The sequence below is a fragment of the Rhyacophila brunnea genome, unplaced genomic scaffold, assembly GCF_057557595.1.
Source record: "Rhyacophila brunnea isolate RB1 unplaced genomic scaffold, BYU_Rbru_1.0 scaffold_13, whole genome shotgun sequence".
NCBI classification, from domain to species: Eukaryota; Metazoa; Arthropoda; class Insecta; order Trichoptera; family Rhyacophilidae; genus Rhyacophila; species Rhyacophila brunnea.
The window spans coordinates 23,514,279-23,526,990 of NW_028232785.1; the positions used below are offsets into that span (position 1 = coordinate 23,514,279).

Consider the following 12,712-nt stretch of genomic DNA (forward strand, 5'->3'; position numbering starts at 1 on the left):
CGACAAACTGATTGCTGATGGAACTCATAAACTGACCAAGGACTGATGCTTTGCACACGGCCATACTGAAACCTAACAATCTCATTGTCTTTCCTACTTCATTCCAAGCTTTTACCGTCATATTATCTTTACGGGAATATTCTGGCAGCCCATAATTATACAGGGTATTTCTCAACTTCTGCCACAAATTCTAAATTAAAAATCGCTAATTTCGCCCATCGTTAACTTTTCACATCTTGACTTGTTATTGCTTGTTCAGTGCTACCAATTTCGGTATGAAAATAATATGACTTTTCATCGAATCTACTGATATTGGCACGACTGTTTTATGGGGGACTGGAAACTGAGAGACTAGCATATTGCGTCTCTTCACTTTAGTTGCGAACTTTTTGATTTGAGATTCCAGTCAGGCCGTGAGCGAGCGGCCATTGAAAAACATTAGCTACCTAAATACTGGCTGAAATTTTAGTTTCGTCGTTTTTGAGTATTCTCATGAGCGGAAGGCCATTAGGTATTTCAGTTCCCATAAATTCTGTATTCCCTAGACAACCCCGTTGGTCACTCACTTTCAGGTTTCTGGTAACCATAATCGCCAGAGACCGCTAGACCACAGGTTCCCAACCTTTTTCGAGTGGCGACCCCTTTCTATAAAAACCATGTGACCCGCGACCCCGATGCAATTGAAAATGGCATTTTTAATAAGGTACCTAATTAAAAAAACGAAAATATTTTTTTTTAGTATAATTTTAATTTTAATTATGTTTAATAATTAATTCAATTCGATGGTTGAAAATGCATGTTATTAACCAGCCTCAAAATTCGCGGGTGAGTTTGCCAACCTCATGTCATTCTCAACTTTTAATATATATGTTCATTTGAAAATCCACTCTCGCAGAGATATGTAGACACAAATGGAACTAAAATTCGAAAGGCAAGCATCGTCACATTTGGGTATGAATGATACATACCACACCAGAATAATTGTGTGAGCAATTTCCCTTTGAGGTCACGACCCATAGATTGAGAACCCGTGCACTAGAGAGTGTGTGAGAGGCTTTAAAATAAAACAAATTGTTTTTTTTTTTTTTAATATAATATTGGTATATTTTTATTAAAAACTAATGAGTTATTCAGTATAAAATTAATATTATATAAATAGTAGTTATGTATCGCTTATATACTAGTTGTTAGGTACCTAAAGTCTGTTATTATTTATATAAACATGTATATAAATTAACAGTTAATTGATACCCAGGTAAAGATATTTTTAGGAAAAATACATATAACTTAATATCATATATAATGGAAACATTATTTCTGTTTATTTATATTCGGTAAAAATCCACTGAAGTCTGGAACCTCGCATCGGTCCATACTAACAGTGAACTGATTGGTTGCAGACACAGAGGTGATAAAACAGAGTCAGCATTTTATAATACGAGGTGTCTATTACCAAAAACTAATACGTTCCTAATTTAATATTTTTAGTATACAACATTATTCGGCAGTGGCGAAGGGTGGAGGTAGGCTGTTAAGATCCGACATAAATAGTGCGCACTAAATTTAGTCAGTCAAACGTATTTGTTTTCATTGAATAAATACTACAATGTGTAGATATTGTTTGTTAGTTTTTAAAATTCAATTAAACCCTGCCTAATCCAAGCCATAGTAGATAATAGTATTATGCCATTAAAACACATAATTTTAGACATTTTATAGATAGAAGAATTGGTTCGGCAGGGCTTAATGAATTTATAAAAAATAACCAACACCATCTGTATGTAATTATTAGTATTCTTAATTCAACGAAAACAAATATGTATGATTGAAAAAGTGTGCATTATTTTTGTCCGATCGCCCATAGCATACTTCAACTATTACAATTTCTATATTTAGATGTTCCTTTACAAAAAACCTTCTTCCATAGATAAATGTATGAAATTAAAACAAAAAAGAACCTCTGGTCCACCGATTAAGTTAACTACAAGTGACTTCGCATTACAGGTTCATTTGCAAGGAGTATAAAAATGGTAAAGCATCATGATGAGTAGATAAGCAGCCAATAATACTACACATCAGCATTATAGCGCCTGTACACGTGCATGGATTTACTGGCAGCAATAGTGCGTATTTTAAACTATCGTGGCAATAACCTATTTACACGTAAAAGTACTGACTGTCTCTCCAATCTCATTCTTCAAGAGTAAGCGAGACGCAATGTTGTCATTTTACAGGTAGTCAAAATCGGTTAACTCCAAAATGAGTATAGTTCTTTTTTTTTGCCGGCAGGTTCGCCAGTATCGTTCTACTGCGCAGGCGCAGATGGAAAACATCCCTACTGTCGCAGGAAAATTCAGAAGCTTCCAAACTTTTTTGATTCATGCATGCAAGCTTGCAACTGCAGGATAATACATGTTTACCCATACATTTTCTTGTTATGGCCGCGATAATACTACTGTCAACAGTAAATCGAAGCAAGTGTAAACAGGGTATTATCATTTAGTTGAAAAATCTTGTAAAATGTGTGTCAAGACATCTTTAACCGCATTTGAATAAGTAATCACAAATAAAAAAAATGGCTGCCGTAGTGAGTAAGAAAATAAAATTGCAATGTTCCGAGCGATGATAATATTTGTAGAGTTTACCGTCTTAACCAACCTTCATTAGTTTACTAAACAATTTCAAATGTCATAGAAGTAACGTTATAAGGCTCCTTCTATTTATAGTATAAACTCTTTGGTCTGAACGGGTTTCGGTAATAGACGCCTCATATCCAGATATACAAGAAATTGGCACTGGAGGTCTTGGTCGTAGGTGTGGATTGTCAACAGTGGTGTTTTGGTTTAAAAATTATTGCCAAGTCGAAGAATAATAACAAATTCCTCTGGTATCTGCCTCTTACATATTATTACAGATGACAGTGGCAAAGGGTGGATGTAGGCTGTTAAGATCCGACATAAATAGTGCATACTAAACTTTGCCAGTCATACGTATTTGTCTTCATTGAACTAACAATACATATTGCGGATGGTATTGGTTAGTTATTAAAATTCAATTAAGCCCTGCCTAAACCAAATCATAATAGATATCTAAAATCATGCCATTAAATCATACATAATTTTAGATAATTTTTATCTATTATGGTTTGGTCTAGGCAGGGTTTTATCGAACTTTAAAAATTACCTGCAATTTGTATTCTTTTACCCCGTTTACACGTGCATGGATTTACTGCTGACGGTACGTATTATCGCGGCCATAACAAGAAAATACATGTGTAAACAGGTATTATCGTGCAAGTTGCAAAGCAGAAGCTTCTGAATTTTCACGCAATAATGGTTAATTACATGGCGGTGCCCATGCGCAGTAGAACGATAGCGGCGAACCTGCCGGAAGAAATATGAACTAAACTGCATAGAATATGTTGACGTCTACCGAATATCTACGAACATGTCCGAGCCTGTTTGAATCTGTCAAATAGCACCATACGATGATAACATAGCGTCTCACAAGAATGAGATTGGAGGCAGCACTTTTGCGTGTAAACAGTTATTATCGCGATATTTTAAAATACACACTATTGTATATAGGCATATAGTGTACAGGCGCTATAAGTTCAATGAAAGCAAATAAGTATGACTGACAAAGAGTGCATTATTTTTGTCAGTCTATCTCTACTATTATGATTTGCTTTAGACAGGGTTTCATTGAATTTTAAAAACTAACAAATACCTTCTACAATTTTTATTAGTTCAATGAAAACAAATAAGAACGACTAACAAAGTTTAGAGTGCACTATTGACGTCTAATCTCCACAGCCTACATCCACCCTTCGCCGCTGCTTTAAATAATCAACGGGATCTTTCTCTTTTACACCTTCAACTTATACTTAACGTATGATACAATATTATTTCATTTATATAACAATCAGAAGGCATTTTTTGGTAATCATTTCACGATACTCTCCAATTCAGGTATCTTTGTCCATCTGTCGGTTAACGACCCATCAATCTATCAGTGACGAAGACTCCATACCAGAAGCGGAGGGTGCTTATTGAAGATTGGTAGGCTATTTAACAGAAAGTTCTAGAACATTTACATGACTTCAATTTGAATTTGGTTCATATTCACTATTTCACTGAACAAAAAATATTGTAATTTACCCTTTTACAACAGATATTTCACGGAGAAAAAACAACAGGCACTAAAACAGATCCATAACTGCGATTCGAACTTAGGTTGGAAAGTTTTAATGTCACGATAATTGAACTTTTTGACAGTGAGACCATTTAAAATAGAGTCCAGCGTGGCTAAATGAATGTATATCGACACCTCCTACGTATAAAGCCGTAACTGTAACGTATAAATTCTGTCAACAGTGGCAACCGTCTTTTGTTGTTAATTTTTTGCAGTTGCCGCTGTCACACACGCTGTCGCCACAGGTTCAAAGTTATACTGATAGACAAAGTAACCTGTTCCGAGAAGTACGTATAGTAATAATTATTAAATATTATATTTTATACAATAAATAATTTCATAATTGGTACAATTCATTTATTAATATTAACATTATTATACTATAGTAACACAATCAAAAAACAAAGGACTGATCGATATATATCAGCCATTTAATTCAAGACAGCACAGTTTCGCAAGCAACCAACTGAAGCAGTCGATAAAAAACCAGATAGAGTTGTGCTGCGTTCGAACGTGTTAATTTTTGTAATCCAAAGTTGATCAACTTGTAAATTCAATTGAACGAAGATGAGTTCCTGTCTATTTTGCCGATTCAACGGTAAAAGTGCTTTTAAACAATCAGTTTTGCTATCCAATCAGTCTCCGTCGAGCTGTCCGTTAAACTGATTTGGATTTTCTATCAGTAATCGAATCCATTTTTAGAGTTGCCAGTCAAATTGACAAAGTAAATTAGTATATTGTCATATTTTTAACACCACTTTTCTAATTTTGATTTGCATTACACCAACCAATATGTTTTCTCAAAGCCTGGCTGTTTGTGATTGTTCAAAATTACTAACAAACCACCTTGTACGAAAAAGCAAGGACATGGTTATTAATAATTCTAAAAAAAAAAAAAAATGTTTAGAAAGTAATTATTATAAAAATAATATTCATTTTTAGTGGGTAAAAACTATGTAAACGTATAACGCTGACTCCGAACTGACCTGGCAACTGAAACCTCGACTGAACAGACTAAAGAACTGACGTTTAAAAGGACCTTAAATCATCGTTCGAGCCAACTAGTTGCCTGAAGTAACCGAGGCGATCAACAACTCGACTTGAATCTATACGTGGGAACGTTCTTTACGATTGCTTATTGAATATTCAACAAAAAATCGCCACATGAGAATGCGGCAACGAGCACAACATTCAATAGTATAATTATTTTTAAAATCTTGTATTATTGTAACAATGATGGGGGAGCGAACACAACTTTTCACAATGCAAAGTGAACAATTTAGACAACACGTTGTGTTTAAATGACGATGATTAATTATTACGTGCACCGAAAACAAGTGAACGTCACATGACGGCAATATCACAACTCGGCTCACAACCGTAGACGAATTTAAATGTTTAAAATATTCACAACTACTGAATTATTCCTTTATAGCGCCGGCTAGACGCTCATGCTTAACCACAAGCTTACCTGCGCAAACCACTTTGTATCGAGAGGCCTGTGAGTGTGGACGGGAAAACTGTAGCTCGCAAAAACCGAAAAGTGCAGGCAAGTCGCTGCCGTCTAGCCGGCGCTTATCAAATGGTTTCCCTATCAAAATTTTCATAGCAGTTCCAGTGTAGTAATTTGTATGAAAATTTGTAGACGATCGGCTACGTAACTCCATAACACTGCTTTATTGTACGAATAGCGAAATGCCGATTTTACGTGCATGGAATTCACGTTTTCTCAGTAAATTCTACATTTCAATTTCTTTTATCTTTTTATAATAATCGACAGTGGTGAAGGGTGGAGGTTGGCTGTTAAGATCTGAACATTATCACCCATACATATTTGTTTTCATTGAACTAAGACTACAAATTGTAGATAGAGTTGGTTAGTTTCTAAAATTCAATTAAACCCTGCGTAAACCAAGCCATAATAGATAATAGTCATTTAACTAACTAATCCAAAATCATGCCATTAGTTAATCATAATATCTTATAGATATAAGAATATTGTTTGGTTTAGACAGGGCTTGATGCATTTAATTTTTTTTTCTGTATTATGTATTTTTAATTCAACGAAAACAAATAATTATGACTGAAAAAGTATGCACTATTTTTGTCGGATCGCTTATAGCATACTATTATGGTTTGATATAGGCAGGGTATAATTGATTTTTAAAAATGAACCAACACTATCTGCAATTTGTATTCTTAGTTCAATGAAAACAAATAAGTATGATTGTCAAAGTTTAGTGTGCACTGTTTATTTGTAGGATTTTAACAGTCTACCCTTTGCCACTGATGTTCGATCGAGGCCAATATGGGCCTCCACCAAGCGGAGGTTGTATCACTCAACAGATTTTTGTTTATACGAGAAATGTATGTTAGCCACTTGCTCAACCTATCAGGCTCATACTCTGGATTCGCCATCGTGGGCGCAATTAATTTAATGGATCCATTAACAGTTGTCATTCGATAAAAACTACTTAAACAACTAATTCACAATGTTTCAATAATAAATAACAATATTTAAAATAACTTAAATCGACGAACAAATTATCTTAATAATAATTTTAACAATTCCTTCATTGATTTTAAAAATCAGTCACAAAAGACACTGTCGTAAAAATAAGGCCATATCACCATTCGGCACTATATCACCCCACACTTGGGACATTCATTCACTTGGGATTAGAAAATCACCAACGAAAGAATCAACGTTCAGTAGGGCAAGGGAATCCTTCATCATAATATGCAACATTTTCCCGTTAAAGAAATACTCATTACGCAAAGCAATCCTCAATCGTAACAGGGTATGGAGTACACCTTCCGAATCGGTAATCGATGTCCAGACCTCTAGCCACATATATTTAAATTTATTTCAATATTATCTAAAATTACTATACTGCCATATAATATAATAATATACATATCCGCGGCTAGTGTCTGGAAAATTGTACATGTACAGTTAGCCATATCACAGTTCACAAAGAGATTTTGTATCAGAAACTGACGGCTGTATAGCATTTTGATCAAATTCAAAAAACAAAACAAGGTAACTAAATTAGAATTACAATCATATTGTTTTAGTGCTAACAACGCGACTGGCGGTTTGCAGTAGTTGGCCATTAGATATAATTAACATGATATTTAAATGTGGTAATTAACTGGTCAGCAGTGAATGAAGCAAGTAGGTGCTCCTAAGTATTAAATTGAATCTAATAAAATTGGAACATTACTGTCTGCAATGCTCCACGAACAACGCGTCATTTATTGATCTAAACGCTAAACGGCCATCTCTTTCCGGGATAGCAGCTCACAGTAAACTGTCATACGGCGAAATATAATATGAAGAATTTAATTTGGAAGCGGCTTCGGACAGACCTGGATGGAGGCAGATTCTGGCGGAAGCAAAGGCCACATAGGGTTGTAGCGGAAGAAAGAAGAAGATTTATGAGTTTTACAAGAATTCTCTTAAATATAAATGCAATCGATGTAACGGCATATAATTCATAACTCTCTCAAAGTAACAGTGAATTGCTTGATCCATAAATGCATAATTTTCTGATACCTATAAAATGATTCATGAGAGGATTACAATCTGATTAGGATGACTATCTTGATCACGCGTTAAAAAATCATTGGTTCATAAAACATCTAACTACCGTTACTGGACCCTGAGGAATCAGGACTGCCAACTGTAGGATTGCAAGTCCCGCAGCTCCTTGAACGTTCTTCAAGATAGAACACTTTACGACGCAAGTATTCGAGGGCTTCTTCCTTCTGTCGTATCTGGTCTCTTAAGGCTCCCACGGTGTCCTCTAGAACGCCAAAAAGCGCCTGGGCCTCAGGTTCCGAATCGCCAACGGCCGGGGGCGGCTCGTCCAAGCAGAAGAATTCTCTCACACACGTGTCGTTCGGCAGCGCTTTCATCACGGCGTTGACAAACGCCTGCAAGCCGCGTGCACGATTGTCCAAAAACGCAGGATCGAAGTTGTCTTTGAACAGACGTTTTTCAGGCAGCGGAAACAGTATATTTCTACGTGATTTTAGCTTCGAATGCAGACGTACGAAATCCGTGTAACGCCTGAAGACCAGCCACGATAATGCGGTACGAGGGTCGTCGACGCGCAGTTTATAAATCGTAAATCTGGCACGTTCTTCCATTACTTCGTAACCGATTATTGGAATCAGTGGTGGATTTCTTGATAACGGTTGGGGAGCTGGGCTTCGTATCGGTTGTCCAGGCAGAGAATTCAACGGCTGTATATTTGGACGTTGCATATTCGGATTCGGTACAGTCTGAACATTTGGAACGATTTGAATATTTGAATTCGGAACTGTTCGAATATTCGGATTTGGAACAGTTTGAATATTAGAATCGGAAATTGTTCTAATATTTGAATTCGGAACAATTTGAACACTCGTTGACCTCATCTGTTTTAAATTCTCTGCGTCATTTCTAATGGCCGAATTATCTACACTGTTTGTAGGAAGTTTAATATTATCCTGATTTATAATTTTTACTTGAACATTGTTTATATTTGAAACATTATCGTTCATTTGTTTTGTCTCAGTCGAATTTAACATTGCCGTATTGGTCACATTGGCATTATTGTTGATTGCATCATTTTTATTGGCCGAATTATCCAGTATCACATTTTTTGTATCACTATTGGAAGAAACATCGATTTTTAAAATACTATCGGAAGACGCATTGCTATCGTTTAAATTCGTCGAATTGTTTTCTTTGTCTATACTGGAAAACGTCGAGTCGGTGACATCAGACTTTTGTAGGCTTGCATTTGCGGAGGCATTGTCTTGTTTATTGTCTATGACACCCAGTGTCGCCATGACGACAGATTCATTCAGTATAATATTACTGTTAACTACGTCGATTCCACTGCATTTCTCCTTATCAGAAATATTGATTTTTTCATCCATCTTAGAATATAATTAATATTTTTTTTTCTATACTAAAATATAGAAAGACATTGTAAATTAATCTAATAATTTAATTTTGATAAAGCAACGATCAGCAATGTAGAATCAGTCAGTACCCGGTCATCTGAAACAAAAATGAAACGCAATAGTTAAAAATCAATTGAACAAAGAAAACGTTTCCTCATTACATCATTATAATTATTACGGTAGGTATTATGACATCGTTATTATCAGCCGAGATTGGTACATTTAAATTTTTAATGATTAACCCACGGTTACTGAGTCATCATCATAGACCAAGGTTCAACACAAAATATTGTAATATTACCTAATACTATTGTCCGAAGGTACTTAATAGAATTTGAATTTAAATTCTAATGGATTTAAGTTTTGTACTATTTCATTTGAGTCATTTTTGCGACCCGGGTTTCACCCTTCGGCATCTTCAGGCACTATGTGCACTCACCAAAAGGCAAATACACACTGACAATGAATACTCTAACTTATACCTATAGCAAATTAATACAATAAAGTAGGTAAAAACAAGTCAAGTATCACAATAAAAAATATAACAAGCAAATTATGAATACCTAGTTGAAGTGTTTGTAAAAAAATCGGTTTGTGTACTTATGTACGCACGTTAGAAGTTATACTTCTTTGGCGTAACAAAACAAAAACAAAACTTGTGATAAACTAGATTCTTTGACTAGCTCTTAATTATCTTGTTTAATTACACACTCAAGAAAAAGGACCGCTTATTGGAACGCCGTTGGTTTATTTCCATACACTTTAACTTATATTACTAAATTACTTATATAATCGTTTCTCGTTGTTTTTATTTTTAAAGTACCAACTGTCACTCTGACGTTTAATCGTTGGTTTACGTAAGGAATTGCAAATGGCCGACAATAATAAATTCGCTGCCTAGGCAATGGAACAATTCTAAACTATAATATTATACTGTAAAATCGTCACGATTGCAGTATCATACTGTGGCATAAAGGTAGTGCGTTCGGCTGATAACCGAACAACCGGTGGTTCGAATCCAATCGAGTGCGTTTTTTTTCGTGTGAAAAAATAAATTATGTGCTACATGTCACACACCAAAAATACACTCTGATCTGATTTCCCAAATGCGCCAAAAGAAGTATAACTTCAAAAACCCCTACCTTATCACTAATAATACACTCGATAAGCGTATAATAAATCGTCTAATCGTTTAAACACCAATAAAAACAGCATTACACGCTTGTTTCCCGTAGCGGTAGGTTACTGTGACGTCACGTGATAGTAAGCGACATGCATCTCAATATATCTCGCACTTAAAACGCTTATAACTTCTTAAATACTGTCTACAACTCATTTTGGTTATAGTGCCGCAGATGACCGCATGACCATTTATCATTTTTTTGGCAGAAACAGAAACAGTCCAATGAAGACAATTATATCGTCTCTGTTCTGGCAGAACACACTAACTGGAGAATACTAGTTTTGAGTAATTTGACTCTGAAGCTTTTAAAATGTTTGAAATGGTCTATCATGTGAGTTTATTAAGTAATCGTAAAAAGGATGACTATAAAATAAAGACTGTTTGTTTATTAAGAAGGTTTCCAGACGGTAAAGTTTGAAATAAGGAACAATTTGGTATAACTAACTCAATATGTCATTTTTTCGAATTAGTGTCTTCTGCCAGAACAGTGACGATATTAAATCCCTTTTTCTGTCGGCGAAGAAGCTTTTCGATCCAATAATTGTTAATTTAAAGTTTGATATTTTCATACATTTCGATGCATCATTATCACACACTAAGGTTGGGTTAGGTTAAGTTAGGTAGGGGTTGGTTAGGTTAGGTTGGGTTTGGTCTAAAAAGAAAGTTATAAAAGTCATCTGCGACACCAATACCCTCATTTTATATTTATATTATGTCACGTGTACTCCTATTAATATCCAGCACCTCAAAAATTATTAGCCTCTATCAATAATAATATTATCTGCAAAATCTTGGTGTGCAAGAATAACTTCAAATGCAATTATTGCTAACACAGTTTATAAATGGCAATTTTCTGCGCGATACAAAAAAACGCCGGCTTTCCTAATGACTATTGACTACCCAAGGCGTTATTTACCGTTGGGCATTAAAACAAAACACAAAAACCAGCCAACTGTAGTAAATAATCACTAATTACCTTTACTCTGTGATCGTTCGGCACAGAAAAAAAACAACAAAGAATACGGAAAATACACGAAATCACACAAAATACACGCAATGTTGTATTGAGAAGTAGAAGTACGTGAACTAATAAACAAATTTACGTCACTTTAGAGTTGTTTGTAGTGAAATAATTCGATAAAAACTCGTGTAGAATGAATGACGGGCAAGGTTAGTGGGTACTGCAAATTAGTGGAGCGAATCGAATGAAGCTCATAATGTCGCTATATATTGATAGTTTTCAACGATAAATACCTTAAAATAACAATCGGCCATTTATTATGTTCTTCTTTATCCAATTCGTGTTGTTTAAATTAAATTTCGTGATGATTAAATTTAATTGCCAGATTAAAGATAAAAGTGACTCGCCACAACAAACGACTTCACGCACACATATGATTGTGCTGTGTTGCCAGATGGTGGAATATTCTATTATTTAAAAAATATTATATTTTAGTAAAACAACTCCAAGAGATGAATCAACTCATATTTTTTGGAGCTCACTGTGATAACTATATACCTACCTACCTACCTAAAATGAGCTTGTCTCTCAGTGAGTAATATTTCATACAAACTGGCATTCGGTTTACTTTTAAGTTTCTTATAGGTATATTGCAATAAAAAAACATTTATCTCCAGCATATTGTATCGCACAACTTATTACATAATATGAGAATATACCCGTTGGTTTAAATTTTGAGAATATAAATAATCTAAATAAAAAAATAATGGGTTGTCTTTTATACGTCATGGCTGTGGATTACCTTAAAAATTTCCATAATACTCAGTATTCTTACGTAAACTTACTTAACTTAAATTACGGCTTACGCTGGCAATACCACAAGACGACAACCTTGTTTTGACACAGACTGACAGCCAATAATATTTTCTGTGTTAATATTATTATTATCGTCTCATCAATTAATAATATTCAAATAATTAAAGCAAACAAAATATATTTGAATTAAACGTTGTCAATTATAGTGGTGTGACCTATCAAATTTTATTTAACGATGTTGAAATTAAGCGAAGCTTTCATCTTCAATGCATATTGAAAATGTTGAATTAATATTCAGTTGCATCTTTTTATTGACTAAAAGACTTTATAATATTATATTATACCATGAAAGTCATATGTAAACAGACAAGAAATATATTTTCTAGACCAAATTCGAACAATACAGTTGATTTAAAGTCACTTTAACGTTTAACCTAAAAAAAAGTATTGACATTTGGTTTTTTGATAAAACTGGTGTTAGGAAAACAACATTCGAAATTCAAAATAACGGTATTAAGTATTACTATGGAGAATTACAGTGGAAATGAAAATAATATGAAAAGTGATACAGATGTTACCAGTGTTAATAAAATATGTGA

The 12,712-nt window shown here is 34.5% G+C and overlaps 1 protein-coding gene across 1 annotated transcript; it reads right to left on the bottom strand.

The window, feature by feature from the left end:
• Positions 1 to 1,106: 1,106 nt before the first annotated feature.
• Positions 1,107 to 11,724, bottom strand: LOC147076983 (uncharacterized). The gene is made up of 2 exons (XM_085940589.1): positions 11,591 to 11,724; positions 1,107 to 9,250 (listed from the first exon to the last, which is right to left on the bottom strand). The coding sequence occupies exon 2, from the start codon at positions 9,124 to 9,126 to the stop codon at positions 7,840 to 7,842; it is 1,287 nt and encodes a 428-aa protein (XP_085796715.1). The 5' UTR covers positions 9,127 to 9,250; positions 11,591 to 11,724; the 3' UTR covers positions 1,107 to 7,839.
• Positions 11,725 to 12,712: the final 988 nt, after the last annotated feature.

Coding starts and splice junctions, on each gene's coding strand:
- LOC147076983 (XM_085940589.1), bottom strand. CDS start 9,126: ATGGATGAAAAAATCAATATTTCTGATAAGGAGAAATGCAGTGGAATC.